We start from the raw sequence: 18,128 nt of genomic DNA, 5'->3' as shown, positions 1-18,128 counted from the left end.
GTGACTTCATCGACTGAATTTAGCAACTACAGTACGAATGCCTTTAGCAAATACTAATGCCTATATCGGGGATGCACATTGTAAAGAAGCTCTTCATAATGTTGCTTTTAAGAGACCTTACAAGTGAGTTCGGGAAAACGACATACAATGTTGCTTAAGCGCGTCTCCATACTCGCTCTTTAGCCCTAAAGGGCAACGTTATTGGGAAACCTACCCCTGAAGGGTAGATACATAGAATGATAGGAGACCTACTCTGGCCCACAAAGTCCAGTTCACTTTGCAAGCTCACTAGTGTAGAACTCCATATGGGGAAGGGAACCACTTCCAAATTGCTAGCAGATGTCACAGGTCTGAGGTTCATCAGAATAGCCGATGTAAATGGCTCAGCAGAGGAAAAAGTAGGAAGTGGAGAGAACTTGGTTTCAACCTCATTCTGCTGTTCGTAATCCAGTTTATGAAATAGATTAGCTATGAGCGGTTAATGGCTGTTTTGTTACAGCATGATCACGTGACTGTCGTAAAGTCTTCGCATGTATGTCTACACAAGAAGGTAGCCACATGTTGACTACTCCTGGTGATTGAAGGGTAAAACAGAACCCTATTTAAAAAAAAAAAAAAGTCTGTGTATGTGTATTATCAGTCAACTTTTTTTTCTCCAAGTTTATTTGTACAGCGCTTTTAACAACAGACATTGTCACAAAGCAGCTTTACAGAAAATTAAAGACTTTAAACACGAGCTAATTTTATCCCTAATGAGCAAGCCTAAAGCAATGGTGGAAAAACTCCCTCAGACGACATGAGGAAGAAACCTTGGGAGAAACCAGACTCAAAAGGGAACCCATCCTCATTTGGATGAAAACAGATAGCACAATTCTAGTAGTCACAAAGTAAAACTGTGTAACCAGGAAATTCATTAAAAGTTTGAACACATCTACTCATTCATAGTTTTTTCTTTATTTTGACAATTTTTACATTATAGAACAATACTGAAGACATCAAAACTATGAAATAACATATGGAACATATATGGAATTATGTAGTAAACAAAAAGTGTTTAAAAAAATCCAAAATGTTTCATATTTTACATAATTCAAAGTAGTCACAGTTTACCTTGATGACAGATTTGCACACTATTGGCATTATCTTAACCAGCTTCATGTCAGTGTTCACTCACCTGCAAATGCTGTTCAATTAATAGGTATGCCTTGTCAAAAATTTATTAGCAGACTTTCTTGCCTTCTTAATGTGTTTGAGACCATCAAATGGTCGATAGTAAATAATAAAAACAGTAAATAGCCCTATTTGACAACTGTAGTAATCCATATTATGTTAAGAACCACCCAACTAAGTAAAGAGAAATGAAAGTCCATCATTACTTTCAGACACGAAGTGTCTTTTAATGAATCAAAATAAAAACTCTGAATTTGAAAGTGTGTCTAAACTCGAGTGTTATTGTATAAACCAGCCTTTTTTTGAGTCCTGCCACAGCCGAGCACAGACAAGATGAGACAAGGTAAATATCTATACTCAACAATTATTACAGTTCATTGTAACTCAGACTTATGACTTGTGATGTTCTGGATAGAAGGAAAACATTGTGTGCACCCCCACCCCCCAAAAAAATATATAAAAAAAATTTAATATCAATTTCAACGTACTTGCAGACCTGCCAATCTCACATTTTAACATCAGAATACAATCCTATGAGTTATCACTAAAAATATGCAAAAAAAAAAAAAAATCATCCTTTTCCCCCCCAGTATCAACAACAGATGAAAAAATAGACAAATTTGGAAGACATATGAATTTTGTCTCCTCTCTTCTCAATCATCCTACTGGAAATATGTGGCCCTTTCATTTTCTGTCAGGGTAAAAAGTAGTATGTTTTGAGTTCGTTAATGTGAAATAAACTCTACCAATATGTTTGACTCAGCTAGCATTAGACTATAGTGAACATCTGTAGTAAATAGTGAATGTCAGTCAACTATATTTATTAGGGATGTTACTGAAATATTTCAGCCAATAACAATAATAGAGCATTTTCTGTCAAACTTTTGGGGGTAAATTATCTGCACTTTTTTTTTTAAACTGCATTTTTTTGGCCGACAGATTAAAAAACAGGAAAGGTCATAATGTAGTGTCAAACCTAAGACTCTCATCTCATTATCTCTAGCCGCTTTATCCTGTTCTACAGGGTCGCAGGCAAGCTGGAGCCTATCCCAGCTGACTACGGGCGAAAGGCGGGGTACACCCTGGACAAGTCACCAGGTCATCACAGGGCTGACACATAGACACAGATAACCATTCACACTCACATTCACACCTACGGTCAATTTAGAGTCACCAGTTAACCTAACCTGCATGTCTTTGGACTGTGGGGGAAACCGGAGCACCCGGAGGAAACCCATGCGGACACGGGGAGAACATGCAAACTCCGCACAGAAAGGCCCTCGCCGGCCACGGGGCTCGAACCCGGACCTTCTTGCTATGAGGCGACAGCGCTAACCACTACACCACCGTGCCGCCCCTCAAACCTAAGACTTTACAAATAATTTTAATGGTCACCAAAAAAAAAAAATAAAATAAAATTGTAACCACTGTTTGCTCTCCTGCAGGAGTCAGCACAAAAGCATTCAAACAGCCCAGACAATCCCATCGAGGCGGAATCTGGAGTGTGTATAACAATCATCTGTTTTAGTTAAAATGTTTACACAGGAAAACTTTACATGCACACTTTATTAATTGCTGTATGCAACACATTTTTAAACACATTTTCCTAGATAAGGAAGAAATTAACCTTTTCTATTGTAAACTTTTCTAGTGTTTACATCTTAATTAAAATAGACAAAGTGGAGGCTACTCTATCACTCGGTGTATACATGCGCACACTTTCTATTTTTAGACAAGTGATACGTGAAAGGACTATATTGGTAGGATTATTCTTCCTTGGGTTGTTCAGTGGGACTCAGATTGCAGTTCCCGTGTGCAACGTCTTTCAACATTCAGAAGAGTTCTTGTGTCATTTGCGATCACAATTGTGTGTGTCTGTCTTGTAACAGTCCTCACTGGTTTTTATTTCTTCTTGCTCGCCTTCATCTCCAGAATTCCCAAAACACATCTCGATCATGTCTTCTATTGCCTCTTCTGTGTCAACAAAGCCCTCCTCTTCCCTCAACTCTGGATCTGGCTGTAAATGCTCCAGAACCAGTTTGCTGGGTAATGGCACTGAAAACTTTTTAGAGATGTTGTGGAGAACACAGCAAGCAGTGACGATGCGAGCTATGGGCTTGAGATCATCAGCCAGCACAGCTCCAAGACCCCGCAAGCACCGGAAACGGGTTTTCAAATAGCCTAAGACGTGCTGAGTGGATTTCCAAACCTGAGAATGAGCGGTGTTGAAACGTCTGGCTGCATTGGTCTTCATACGGGAGCTTTTCACAGGGCTCAGCACATGTTTAGCTTTACATAGACCTGTACCACCTGTGGATACAAGGATGACGGATGGGTCAGAAACAGAGTCTTTAAGACATCAGTGACATTGCCTGCCTTGGGCTTTCAGTGCTAAAGCCCTAAATGTTTGTTTTTTTTTCCTCATTAATTAGCTAACCGAGTTAGTTACCATTCATTCAATAATCCCTCTTTAACTATACAATTCATACAATGGTGCTTGAAAGTTTGTAAACCCTTATATTTCTGCATAAATATGACATCAGTGGATTCAAAGTTGATATGCGCTTTGTTAGTATTTATCAAAAGCTTGGGGTAGTCTTCAATAAGCTTCTCAATACTTTGCAAGTAATTTCACTCAAGATTACGGACCTCCTTGTGCAGGTCAGGGCTTTGTGATGGCCACTCCAATTCTTTCAGTTTATTGTCTTTAAGCCATTTTGTTACAACTTTGGAGGTGAGCTTAGAATACTGTCCTGATGGAAAACCAAGCTACAACCAAAGTTTTAACCTTCTGGCTGATGTCTTGAGGTTTTATTTCAGTATTTCCAGATTATCCACTTTCCTCGTGCCATCATCTAGTTTCTGAAGTGCACCAGTCCCTTTTTCTAGCAACCCCCCATCCCACACATCTATCCATCCATTCTACAGGGTCGCAGGCAAGCTGGAGCCTATCCCAGCTGACTATGGGCAAGAGGCGGATTACACCCTGGACAAGTCTCCAGGTTATCGCAGGGCTGAGACAGACAAACAACCATTCATACTCGCATTCACACCTATGGTCAATTTAGAGCCACCAGTTAACCTAACCTGCATGTCTTTGGACTGTGGGGGAAACCGGCGCACCCGGAGGAAACCCACGCGGACACGGGGAGAACAAGCAAACTCCGCACAGAAAGGCCCTCACCAGCCACTGGGCTCGAACCCAGACCTTCTTGATGTGAAGCAACAGCGCTAACCACTACACCACCGTGCCGCCCCAATATATTATTTGTTGATATTATATTATGGTGCTCTGTGTTGTTCTCATTTATGTATTTAACAGTATCAAAATACTCAGGTCTTGAAATAAATGCACATTAGTCATGAACAATGGTAACTACTCTCTTTTGCGTTATTTTTGACAGAAGTAAAATTCATACATGAACAAATTTTAGCTAGTTACTTTGGAAGGTAACTAGTCCGGCTGGCTGGTGAAAAAAAAATAAAATAAAAATACAACCCCGATTCCAAGAAAGTTGGGACAAAGTACAAATTGTAAATAAAAACAGAATGCAATAATTTACAAATCTCAAAAACTGATATTGTATTCACAATAGAACATAGACAACATATCAAATGTCGAAAGTGAGACATTTTGAAATTTCATGCCAAATATTGGCTCATTTGAAATTTCATGACAGCAACACATCTCAAAAAAGTTGGGACAGGGGCAATAAGAGGCTGGAAAAGTTAAAGGTACAAAAAAGGAACAGCTGGAGGACCAAATTGCAACTCATTAGGTCAATTGGCAATAGGTCATTAACATGACTGGGTATAAAAAGAGCATCTTGGAGTGGCAGCGGCTCTCAGAAGTAAAGATGGGAAGAGGATCACCAATCCCCCTAATTCTGCGCCGACAAATAGTGGAGCAATATCAGAAAGGAGTTTGACAGTGTAAAACTGCAAAGAGTCTGAACATATCATCTACAGTGCATAATATCATCAAAAGATTCAGAGAATCTGGAAGAATCTCTGTGCGTAAGGGTCAAGGCCGGAAAACCATACTGGGTGCCTGTGATCTTCGGCCCTTAGACGGCACTGCATCACATACAGGCATGCTTCTGTATTGGAAATCACAAAACGGGCTCAGGAATATTTCCAGAGAACATTATCTGTGAACACAATTCACCGTGCCATCCACTGTTGCCAGCTAAAACTCTATAGTTCAAAGAAGCCGCCGTATCTAAACATGATCCAGAAGCGCAGACGTCTTCTCTGGGCCAAGGCTCATTTAAAATGGACTGTGGCAAAGTGGAAAACTGTTCTGTGGTCAGACAAATCAAAATTTGAAGTTCTTTATGGAAATCAGGGACGCCGTGTCATTTGGACTAAAGAGGAGAAGGACGACCCAAGTTGTTATCAGCGCTCAGTTCAGAAGCCTGCATCTCTGATGGTATGGGGTTGCATTAGTGCGTGTGGCATGGGCAGCTTACACATCTGGAAAGACACCATCAATGCTGAAAGGTATATCCAGGTTCTAGAGCAACATATGCTCCCATCCAGACGACGTCTCTTTCAGAGAAGACCTTGCATTTTCCAACATGACAAGGCCAAACCACATACTGCATCAATTACAGCATCATGGCTGCGTAGAAGAAGGGTCCGGGTACTGAACTGGCCAGCCTGCAGTCCAGATCTTTCACCCACAGAAAACACTTGGTGCATCATAAAACGGAAGATACGACAAAAAAGACCCAAGACAGTTGAGCAACTAGAATCCTACATTAGACAAGAATGGGTTAACATTCCTATCCCTAAACTTGAGCAACTTGTCTCCTCAGTCCCCAGACGTTTACAGACTGTTGTAAAGAGAAAAGGGGATGTCTCACAGTGGTAAACATGGCCTTGTCCCAACTTTGATATGTGTTGTCATGAAATTTAAAAAAAAAAAAAAAAAAATCACCTAATTTTTCTCTTTAAATGATACATTTTCTCAGTTTAAACATTTGATATGTCATCTATGTTCTATTCTGAATAAAATATGGAATTTTGAAACTTCCACATCATTGCATTCCGTTTTTATTTACAATTTGTACTTTGTCCCAACTTTTTTGGAATCGGGGTTGTATATGAATTTCGAGCGTAAAGGGTGTTAACATATACACTACCGTTCAAAAGTTTGGGATCACTTTGAAATTTCCTTATTTTTGAAAGAAAAGCACTGTTCTTTTCGATGAAGATCACTTTAAACTAATCAGAAATCCACTCTATCCATTGCTAATGTGGTAAATGACTATTCTAGCTGCAAATGTCTGGTTTTTGGTGCAATATCTCCATAGGTGTATAGAGGCCCATTTCCAGCAACTCTCACTCCAGTGTTCTAATGGTACAATGTGTTTGCTCATTGCCTCAGAAGGCTAATGGATGATTAGAAAACCCTTGTACAATCATGTTAGCACAGCTGAAAACAGTTTAGCTCTTTAGAGAAGCTATAAAACTGACCTTCCTTTGAGCAGATTGAGTTTCTGGAGCATCACATTTGTGGGGTCGATTAAATGCTCAAAATGGCCAGAAAAATGTCTTGACTATATTTTCTATTCATTTTACAACTTATGGTGGGAAATAAAAGTGTGACTTTTCATGGAAAAACACAAAATTGTCTGGGTGACCCCAAACTTTTGAACGGTAGTGTATACACACACACAAAAGCATCCACCCAGAAAACTCATCCCGTAAAGCAACATGGGCTTTTGCTCTCTCTCTCAAAACCGCATCAGTATGGAATCAATTTTGTGCCAAAATTTTCATACAATACTTTTGAAATAAACAAAAACAACAAATCAAAATACCAAAAAAAAAAAAGTCAATTTTTTTAGACTGGCAAACAAATTATTCGTGTAATCGTGCAAAATATCAGTCTATTACTCTTCAGAAACTTATTTTTGTTCCGCGTCTTTCTCAGTTTTGTTTGACGTAATTTATTTTGGTTGCAATTCCAGCTCTCGTTTGCGCTCCCTGACTTTTTGCTTGCAGTTTTGGCACAAACTTCACGTGTGGGTGGGCTGTCCAGGAATGCATTCCCATTGGCTAACTTGTGTTTGACTGACAGCTACGCTCAGCCATTCCCTACTCGGATTCTGGCGGACTGTTTGACGAGTGACCGATCCATTGACGGTAAACAAGGATCGAGTGGACTTCAGTGGCGACTATGATATTGAATTAATTCAACAAAGTGTAAATTCAATATCATAGTCGCCACTGAAGTCCACTCGATCCTTGTTTACAGTCAATGGATCGGTCACTCGTCAAACAGTCCGCCAGAATCCGAGTAGGAAATGGCCGCAACAGCCTCCGGGGGAATGTCTGAGCGTAGCTGTCAGTCAAACACAAGTTAGCCAATGGGAATGCATTCCTGGACAGCCCACCCACACGTGAAGTTTGTGCCAAAACTGCAAGCAAAAAGTCATAGACATATAAACATAGACGCCACATTCTGCGTAGAATCATACGTCATCCTCGCCGCCATATTGGATGGGGCAAAGTGGAGATTCTTCAACCGTCTCTGGTATAGCGTCTAGACAGTAGCCGAGAATAAAGATGCCTCAATCATGTGCTGCGTTTAACTGTACTAACAGGTTTACCGTCCAAACGAGATCACATGGGATTACCTTTCACAGGTGAGACTGGAAAAATACTTTTCAATACTGTTCCTTCAGTCTTCAGTTTCCCAGCTCATCTCCACCGGGTAGGTGTATAGTTATAAGCAGTGAGAATTAGACAATACAGTGCCACACTACGATGAACGTTTTTGAACGTATGATGAATATTTTTAACCTTTCTGAATGTGAAGGAATCCGTGATGTATTTTGTTTTGGTATGACGTTAGAACCTGGCCAAACTCAGTTTGGCGGTCATTCAGCTCACTTTATTCAACGAGAGTAGGTCTGTCAGGGTTCGTACGGTCATGAAGAACCTGGAAAAGTTTTGGAATTTTAAAATTAAATTTCCAGGCCCTGGAAAAGTTATGGAAAAAAGTATTTTGTTCAGAAGTTTTGGAAAAGTCATGGAAATCTATCTAGTGTTTCATCGATTATCTTTATAAAATTGATGTGCCGTAATAAAATGTAAATCGCCACGAGTTGTCTTGGAAATGTTGTCTAGCGCAGTCTGCGTAGCCTACTGGCTATGCCTGTTGACTGCCACACCCAGTATTACCAGATTGGGCGGTTTTCAAATTAGGCGGGTTTTAGTGCCTCCAGGCGGTTTTTGAGCATTTTTTGGGCTGGAAATCATCAGTCACATCTGGCAACCCTGGCCACACCCTCCTCGTAACGTGCGACGTGCTAGTAGTTGTAGCGTGCTAGGCGTGGTGCGTCAAGTTTGGGGATGCTGGGACCTCCTCTGCCCGAGCTACGAGCGTCCAAAGTCGGGCAGGAGCCCGGGATAGAAACGAAACCTAAGCAGAGCGCCGCGGCGAATTACGTCCCGAGGCGCAGGGCTAGCGCGCCTTGCCCGCGCTGGTTCTTTGGGGGGAGGGCAGAGGTCTCTGGCTGCCAAGTGTGGGGCGGCTGGGACCTCACCTGCCCGAGCTACGGGCGTCCAAAGTCGGGCTGGAGCCCGGGATAGAAACGAAACCTAAGCGGAGCGCCGCGGCTCGCCTCGGGGCGAATTACGATGCTGGAGCCCTGGAGCTCTCGTTTGATTTTTTTTTTGCGTGTACAGATGGTAAATAAGATATTGGATTGGATAATATCCTCAGTTTTATGACTCTCTTGAGAGTTTTGCGTTTTAAAGGATGAAGACTTAATTTGTAATAGGTGAAGCCATATTAGCCTAGCCATTTCTTAATCTTGTGTATTCTCTGAATTTGGATGTCACAATTGATTTTATTTTGCTTAAATTTATAGGAAAGGGATGGAAATAGACATTCCACTTTTTCAGATTTTCACCCTCTATTTTCATTTTTTTATGATGCCATTTAGGCGATGCTTAATATTCAGTGTAGGGCCCTGGGGACCTTGCTGGATTTGGATGTAAATGTTGTTGATTAAACTGATTGAACACAGAAATAAATAGACATTCAATGTTGTCTTCAAATTGTAACTCTTCATTTCCGCATTTACGATATCATTTAGGCAATGGTTAAATTACAATATAGGCCTATTGTGAAAGCACCTGTAAATTTCAGTAGTCTGCCTGTGTGCATATGGGGGTGGGGGGGTGGGGTCATAGTGCCAAAGTACCAAAATGCTTATAATGCACAAATTACAAAGTTATGGGCTTGGGCCTGGGCAGGGGGTGGGTTGCTGAGAGCATGGGCTATGGGTTTAGGACAGATGGACTGGATATTTGGGGAAACATGGACTGTGGGTGTGTACTTGCATGTGTGATGTGAAGGGGCATGAGGTACAGTACTGTAGTTGTCTGTGTGTGAAGAAAGGGGGCAACAGTGTTGTGAATGGTGATGTGAAATAGGTATGTGTATGATGCGATTGTGTATGAGGGGGGCTGCTATTATAAACTAGTGTTGGGGGCTGTGCTATAAATGCGATGAGCAGTGATGAACCAGTGATGGTCATGGAAATTCAGTAAAAGGTTTTGGAAAAGTCATGGAAAAAAACTGGTGAAAAAGTGTAAGAACCCTGTCTGTGTGGTGACTCAGTAAATAAAACAGTAAATTTTTTTTCATTCACTATTTCCAGTTTTTCCACCATTTCCATCATTTATCATATTCAGTCTTGTAGGTTGGTTATTGTGGCCTCAGGTTTTGGTAGCTTGCTACGGTATGCTGACTGATTAGCTTACCTGAGCTATCTATCACGGATCTGTCGCTAGTTTGCAGTGTACTTCGCACACTATTTATAACCATCACATTAAAAGTTGTGTTTTGATGCCTGTTTGTTTCCCAAGTGTGTGTGTGTCTTAATGGGTGAATAAAAGGCATCGAGTTAAATATTATTGTAGAAAGGGGCTTTATGAAGTTCAGTCCATTTACTTGCATCGGTTTACGGGGAAGATTTGCCACATCCAATATGGCGGACACACTGACGTATCCCAGCAACGGGGCCACCAGCTCAATGCAGCGTCTATGTAGTCTGGCTAACGCGACTTCAAAGCTCTGTGAGCATTTGCTCTGGCAAAAATATTAAGCCCAACCGTTTCCCAAAGTGCGTGGTTGACCCGCCTCCCTGAAATGCCTCAGTTTGCTACTGGTCGAAGCCAGAAAAGGCTGTGACGAAGCTTAAACCAATCACATCACTCTTTCCTCTGACGTATGTGACACGACGGAAACTGCTTGAGTAACAGGAAGATGATAAATACCTCCAGGGCTGCTCTTTGCTCCGTTTTCAATGAGAACTTCCCGTTGAATGCTTTCAATACAGCATCTACCGCTGTGTCAAAGGCTTGCCGCTGCTCCATGTTCGTAATGTTTCTAGTGAATGAAGCGCTTCCGGCATAGATTCTGTAAACAATCTATGGCTTCCGGTCGCAGTTCTACTACGTCACTGCCTTGAACACGCCTCTACCCAGGGCCATTGGAGATGCTCAAAGTTGATTGGCTCCCGATTTTTCGGGAGCTTGGAAGAGCTGGAGATAGCTTGCCTTGCCAGACTAAGCTCGCAACAGGCCCTCGTGTTGCGTCACACTTAGGATGGGCGGGCCCAGGCTAGCATCTATGTATGTCTATGGCAAAAAGTCAGGGAGCGCAAACGAGAAAGCTGGAATCGCATTTCCATGACTTTTCCAAAACTTCTGAACAAAATACTTTTTTCCATAACTTTTCCAGGGCCTGGAAATTTAATTTTAAAATTCCAAAACTTTTCCAGGCTTTTCATGACCGTACGAACCCTGACAGACCTACTCTCGTTGAATAAAGTGAGCTGAATGACCACCAAACTGAGTTCAGCCAGGTTCTAACGTCATACCAAAACAAAATACATCACGGATTCCTTCACATTCAGAAAGGTTAAAAACATTCATCATGCGTTCAAAAACGTTCATCGTAGTGTGGCACTGTATTATCTAATTCTCACTGCTTATAACTATACACCTACCCGGTGGAGATGAGCTGGGAAACTGAAGACTGAAGGAACAGTATTGAAAAGTATTTTTCCAGTCTCACCTGTGAAAGGTAATCCCATGTGATCTCGTTTGGATGGTAAACCTGTTGGTACAGTTAAACGCAGCACATGAATGAGGCATCTTTATTCTCGGCTACTGTCTAGACCCTGGGTGCCCACTACGTTGATCGCGATCGACCGGTCGATCTCGAAGGCAGGGATGGTAGATCTCATGATTGATATGTAAATATTAATATATTTGTTATGAAATTTAAAAAAAAAAAAAAAAAAAAAAAAAAAAAACACACGTCGTGGTCATTTTTACATGTAAACAAATTCGCTTTTTCCCCTGAAGCGAAATGTCAGCCAAGTGCTGCGTCAAAAAAAATGTTACATTAGGTTACCATGACAACCAGTAAAATGAAACTGCTGGTTTCAAAGATCCAGCGCCGTGATTTAGGAAACTTCCGAAACCTCGCCTCGGAGCTGGAGATGCAAGGGAGGGTGTTTGCGCAATTTAACAGTGCGCGCTACACTGAGCAGATTGAAATTCTCCAGTCAGAGTATGAGAAGCGAATTCAAGACTTTGCTTTGCTCGAGCCACTAGCTACATTCATGTGCCACCCATTCGGGGAAGATACTGAGGTGGATTCCCTCGCCTCAAAAGTTGCGGCACTGTTTCAGCTGAACACGTCTGGTCTAGACGCTATACCAGAGACGGTTGAAGAATCTCCACTTTGCCCCATCCAATATGGCGGCGAGGATGACGTATGATTCTATGCAGAATGTGGCATCTATGTTTATGTGTCTATGACTTTTTGCTTGCAGTTTTGGCACAAACTTCACGTGTGGGTGGGCTGTCCAGGAATGCATTCCCATTGGCTAACTTGGGTTTGACTGACAGCTACGCTCAGCCATTCCCCCGGAGGCTGTTGCGACCATTTCCTACTCGGATTCTGGCGGACTGTTTGACGAGTGACCGATCCATTGACGGTAAACAAGGATCGAGTGGACTTCAGTGGCGACTATGATATTGAATTAATTCAACAAAGTGTAAATTCAATATCATAGTTGCCACTGAAGTCCACTCGATCCTTGTTTACCGTCAATGGATCGGTCACTCGTCAAACAGTCCGCCAGAATCCGAGTAGGGAATGGCTGAGCGTAGCTGTCAGTCAAACACAAGTTAGCCAATGGGAATGCATTCCTGGACAGCCCACCCACACGGGAAGTTTGTGCCAAAACTGCAAGCAAAAAGTCATAGACATATAAACATAGACGCCACATTCTGCATAGAATCATACGTCATCCTCGCCGCCATATTGGATGGGGCAAAGTGGAGATTCTTCAACCGTCTCTGGTATAGCGTCTAGACAGTAGCCGAGAATAAAGATGCCTCATTCATGTGCTGCGTTTAACTGGACAGCCCACCCACACGAAGTTTGTGCCAAAACTGCAAGCAAAAAGTCAGGGAGCGCAATCAAGAAAGCTGGAATCGCAACCAAAATAAATTACGTCAAACAAAACTGAGAAAGTATACATGTTTCTTGTGGTGGGACTGACATTGGACCAAGGCAGTCAGTTACATATCTTGGTGTAAATCTGGATCAATCTCTCTCTGGCGAATTAATTGCGAAGAGAGTGATCTCAAAGACTTCTGCCAAAATAAAATTTTTATACCGGAACTGTCGAAATTTTAATCTGAAACCAGGAAGCTAATTGTATCTGCCTTGGTCCAGTGTCATTTTGACTATGCTTGCTCTTCTTGGTACAATGGCCTGACTAAGAAGAGCAAGTTAAGGTTACAAGTTGCCCAAAATAAGGTGATAAGGTTCATATTAGACCTCTCTCCCAGAGCACACATTGGTGTAGCAGAGTTCTCCAAAGTTGGTTTGCTGCCTGTACAGTATAGAGTTGAGCAACTCCAACTAAATCACATGTTTAACATTAAGCGTGGAAATGCTCCTTCATACCTGAAAGGTCAATTTCATAGTGCAGCACAAACACATAATACAAGACAGAGTCAATCAGCTTTTTTTGTCCCTAGGGTGAATGGGTTTGGAAAGAATTCTTTTTTATTTTGTGGTGTTAAATGCTGGAATGGATTGCCAATCGAAGTAAGACATAGATTCAAAGTTTACTTTCAAAAAATGTGTAAAGGAACACCTAATGGCTAAAATAATGAATGAAGAAAATAACGATTTTAGTTATTATTAGTAGGCGGCACGGTGGTGTAGTGGTTAGCGCTGTCGCCTCACAGCAAGAAGGTCCTGGGTTCGAGCCCCGGGGCCGGCGAGGGCCTTTCTGTGTGGAGTTTGCATGTTCTCCCCGTGTCCGTGTGGGTTTCCTCCGGGTGCTCCGGTTTCCCCCACAGTCCAAAGACATGCAGGTTAGGTTAACTGGTGACTCTAAATTGACCGTAGGTGTGAATGTGAGTGTGAATGGTTGTCTGTGTCTATTGGCCCTTTTCCACTACCCTTTTTCAGCTCACTTCAGCTCGCTTCAGCTCACTTCAGCCCGACACGGCTCGCGTTTCGACTACCAAAAACCGGCACGACTCAGCTCGTTTCAGCCCCGCTTAGCCCCTAAAACTCGCACCGTTTTGGAGTGGGGCTGAAGCGAGCCAAACCGTGCTGACTGAGGTTGGGGGCGTGAGCAGACACTCCCCTGTGCACTGATTGGTGAGGAGGAGTGTCCTCACATGCTCACACACGCCCCGCGAGCGCGCTGGGATCTGTAAACACTGCAAACCCGGAAGGAGAATAATTATGAATTACGAGAATTTCTGAAGCCTTATGCGCCTCGCCTCATCTATACGCTCTTGCCAGTATCTGTCCACGTTGTCGGTGACAACAAGCCACAGCACCAAGACCAGCAACACTAACGACTCCATGTCCTCCATGTTTATTGTTTACTTTTCGGGTCGTGAGACTACCGCTTAAAAGCTCACTGAATCAGTGACATACAGAGCATCGTGGACGAGTTCGCGGAGCGCAAGGCTCGTCGTATGCCCTTCAAATAATGCGCGCAGTAGGCTATTGATGTTTTATTATGAGCCATGTACAGTATGTCCGAATGTTTTTTTGTTTGAGTTACATGTTCGTTTGAAGGACTTAATGTACAAAATAACATAGTTGCACCCCGTAGTGTTGAAATTGGTAAACACAGTGCATTCAGTGAGGTTTGCACCGCCCTCCTTTTATTTCTGACTCTTCCTGTCACCACTCTGAGCGCTCATTCGTATGCCCTTCAAATAATGTGCGCAGTATAGGCTATTGATGTTTTATTATGAGCCATGTACAGTATCCTAATGTTTTTTGTTTCTGAGTTACATGTTCGTTTGAAGGACTTGATGTACTAAATAACATAGTTGCACCTGGTAGTGTTGAAATTGGTAAACACTGCAGTTGCGGACATTTTGTAGCCTAAAATGATGTTATGATAAGCTTTAATAAAATGCCCGGTCATTTGCCCCGCCCCCGGCCCGGCTCGGCTCTGACTTGTTCCGCCACTGTCACTGATGTCACTGTTTGCGCTGCTTAACGACATCACGTGACGTCCACCCACTTTCGCTAACTCCACCCAATGTGTCCACCCACTTCCAGCCAGCACGGTTCAGCGCGGTTGTAGTCGAAATGCAACTTCAATAGCCCCGCTCAGCCCGACTCAGCTCGACTCGGCACGGCTCAGCCGCGTTTGTAGTGGAAAAGCGGCATATGTGTCAGCCCTGTGATGACCTGGCGACTTGTCCAGGGTGTACCCCGCCTTTCACCCGTAGTCAGCTGGGATAGGCTCCAGCTTGCCTGCGACCCTGTAGAAGGATAAAGCGGCTAGAGATAATGAGATGAGATGAGTTATTATTAGTTATGTATTAGGTGTCAAAATTGTACAGTAATTTTTATTTTTTACAATGGTTAATACTTATTATTTTACGAGTATCTACTATGTTAATTTTAATTATGTTTTTTTAAATATAATTTTTGTTTCTAGTGATAAATTAGTTTAATCATAGTATGTTTATAACTTAAATATTTACGTTGTCAAATTTATTATTTTTACGTGCCAAGTTTGCCACAACCATCTTGTCATCTTGAGGACCACAATGGAAATAAGTGTATTTTAATGCTTTTTGTGTCATCCTCGGCGATATGTACATGTATGTTTTTATCATATATATTTATATTGCCAAATAAAATCAAATCAATCAAATCAAAGACTGAACAAAAATAAAAGGTTTCTGAAGAGTAATAGACTGATATTTTGCACGATTACACGAATAATTTGTTTGCCAGTCTAAAAAAAAAAAGTGACTTTTTTTTGTATTTTGATTTGTCGTTTTTGTTTGATATTTCAAAAGTGTTGTATGAACATTTTGGCACAAAATTGATTCCATACATCAGGCAACACCTTTCATGGACAAATTTGTGTACGGAGTTAATCTCTGCTCACCCAGGACCCAGGTCTGCCCATGCTGAAGCCTGTTAAACTCTTGATAAATAGCTGAGCTTTCCCAAACAGCCTGTTCCCGAGTCCCTCCAGGACAGCACTGCTCCACACCAAGCAGATTTCCATCCACATCACTGATAACCTGCACCATTACTGAATGGTAACCCCTGCTGTTAAGGAAAAGACTCTGTTCAGCTGGAGAAGGGTTCACATGGACATGCAGCCAGTCCAACACCCCCACCACGTTTGGAATGCCACTTATATGTTTAAATCCCTGCGCGACGCCCATGCGGTCATCATAAGTGCCAGGGAAGGTGATGAAGTCCGGACGCATGTCCTCCAAGACCTTGGATACGGCGTTAACAGCGTCACTGGCGGTTGCATGCTCTAATCCCAACGCGTCTGTGATTTTCCTGGGGAGAAAACCGTGTGCGTAAAAATACAGCGCCGCAAGTGTCATTGCTTCAACCGAAGCGGCGTCGCTCCTGGGTCTGAACACGTCCTTTTTCATGCGCGCTTTAATGCAGTCCACGATAAAAGTCAGACACTGGCGAGTGAAATGAAAACACTGGGACAAAAAGTAGTCATCGAAAATGTCCAGCCGACTGACTGGGTGTGTGCTGCTGGGGTCTGTGCTGCTGTCGCTGGGAGGGATTTTCGGAGTTGCTTCACAACCTGCAGCACCTCTGTACAAATCCTCCTGAACAGCGAGCCACACCGCCCCGGCGTACGACATGCTGGCAGGGAATACAAACACCAGCCAGTTACACACGAACGCAAAACTATTTTAAGCTTCTTCGAACGTTTAACTAAACAGAAACGTGTAAACACATTGCACGTCTTATGAGCCACACTAGGCAAATTAGCTCATTTTACTTCCGGGTGGAACTTTATGGGCTTTTGTCAAAATAAAAGTTTTATTATTATTATTATTATTATTATTTAGGAACACCTTTTCTAGCCCTTTCCCCGGATTCGGATGGGCAGTGCTGTCCATAAAGAGGGCAGGACACAAACAAGCCCAGCAGCCAGCGAGGGCCTTTCTGTGCGGAGTTTGCATGTTCTCCCCATGTCCGCGTGGGTTTCCTCCGGGTGCTCCGGTTTCCCCCACAGTCCAAAGACATGCAGGTTAGGTTAACTGGTGACTCTAAATTGACCGTAGGTGTGAATGTGAGTGTGAATGGTTGTCTGTGTCTATGTGTCGGCCCTGTGATGACCTGGCGACTTGTCCAGGGTGTACCCCGCCTTTCGCCCGTAGTCAGCTGGGATAGGCTCCAGCTCGCCTGCGACCCTGTAGAACAGGATAAAGCGGCTAGAGATAATGAGATGAGATGAGATAGTAGTAGTAGTAGTAGTAAAACTTTATTGTTCCCCATGGGGGAAATTTCCTTCAGAAAATGAAACGTTAGACATGGGAAAAAAAAAACAATCAAAACAAGCAAACACTCACAAACCCCATTTTGTTGCTACACATATACCCAAGACACCACATTTATCCCAATACATGACAAGACATTGGACAGATGTCAGTAGGGTTGCCACCTGTGTCTGACAAAAATCCTGGACATTTCGATCATCCAATCGACCTTTTTGCTTGTAAGCAACGGCGCCCTTCACACATCTAACCCAAGAGAAAAATCGCCCTTCTACGCTGAAACTGTATTGCTCTAATTAGTAAAAATGACGCTTTTGCTAGTTATTTGTTTAGTTAATTGCTTTACATAATATAGCAGGTCTTCGTTAGCCTGGCAAGCCAGACTAAATGTGAATATTTAGTCTGGCCTCGATCCGTAGACATTTCCGAAGCGGGTAGGAGGAACAAACCGCTGTCTTTCAAACTGTCTCTGTGCGTATAGGCCAACGCTCTGACCAATCAGCGCAACAGTGACTGTGACGTAGTCAGAGCGACAGAAAGCAGTGGGGGCGACCTTGAAATAAATAATTTTTCAAAATGCGTATTAATTAATAAACATGTTCTAGATATTAAGAAGTTTGGAGATAATAACCACAAGTTTGGAGTCTGTACCACATACATAACATACACTCATTTTTTTTCCCCAAGTGTTTTTCAAGGGTTTGCTTAAACTGTTTTTGAGAGTTTTTGTTTAGTGGTGTTTGGTGAAATAATTTCCCTTAAATTTAAAATGACGGGAAAATAAGAAACAATCAAAAAGTAATGTTTCAAAGCTGTTTATTAATTCTTCGTACTGCACAAACTAGCCCCATCCTTTTGGCTACGAGCGGAGCCAGCTGGTAGATCAGACTTTTGCCATAGCCGGTCGGCAAAACAGCGAAAACGTCCTTCTTGAAAAGGAATGAGCGGAGAGCCTCTTCCTGCTCATGTTTCAACGAAAACTCCAAGTCTAATTCTTCTAAAACTGATTCCAAAGCGGAGTCAAACACGCGCTGTTCACTAGCCGTAGCCATCTTTCCTGCTGTGCTTTCTCCAGCGTCGCGCAGCTTTGTCGTCAC

The 18,128-nt window shown here is 42.6% G+C and overlaps 1 protein-coding gene across 1 annotated transcript; it reads right to left on the bottom strand.

Moving 5' to 3' along the window:
- Window positions 1–631: 631 nt before the first annotated feature.
- si:dkey-197c15.6 (putative nuclease HARBI1) lies at window positions 632–16,527 on the bottom strand. The gene is made up of 2 exons (XM_060900101.1): window positions 15,660–16,527; window positions 632–3,480 (listed from the first exon to the last, which is right to left on the bottom strand). Exons 1-2 carry the CDS (start codon window positions 16,390–16,392, stop codon window positions 3,020–3,022), a joined length of 1,194 nt encoding a protein of 397 aa, XP_060756084.1. The 5' UTR covers window positions 16,393–16,527; the 3' UTR covers window positions 632–3,019.
- Between the last annotated feature and the right edge of the window lie 1,601 nt (window positions 16,528–18,128).

This window comes from Neoarius graeffei, chromosome 19 (assembly GCF_027579695.1).
Source record: "Neoarius graeffei isolate fNeoGra1 chromosome 19, fNeoGra1.pri, whole genome shotgun sequence".
Taxonomy (NCBI): Eukaryota; Metazoa; Chordata; class Actinopteri; order Siluriformes; family Ariidae; genus Neoarius; species Neoarius graeffei.
Note: the sequence above shows the minus strand (reverse complement) of the source record. Positions and strands in the feature narration are given on the sequence as shown.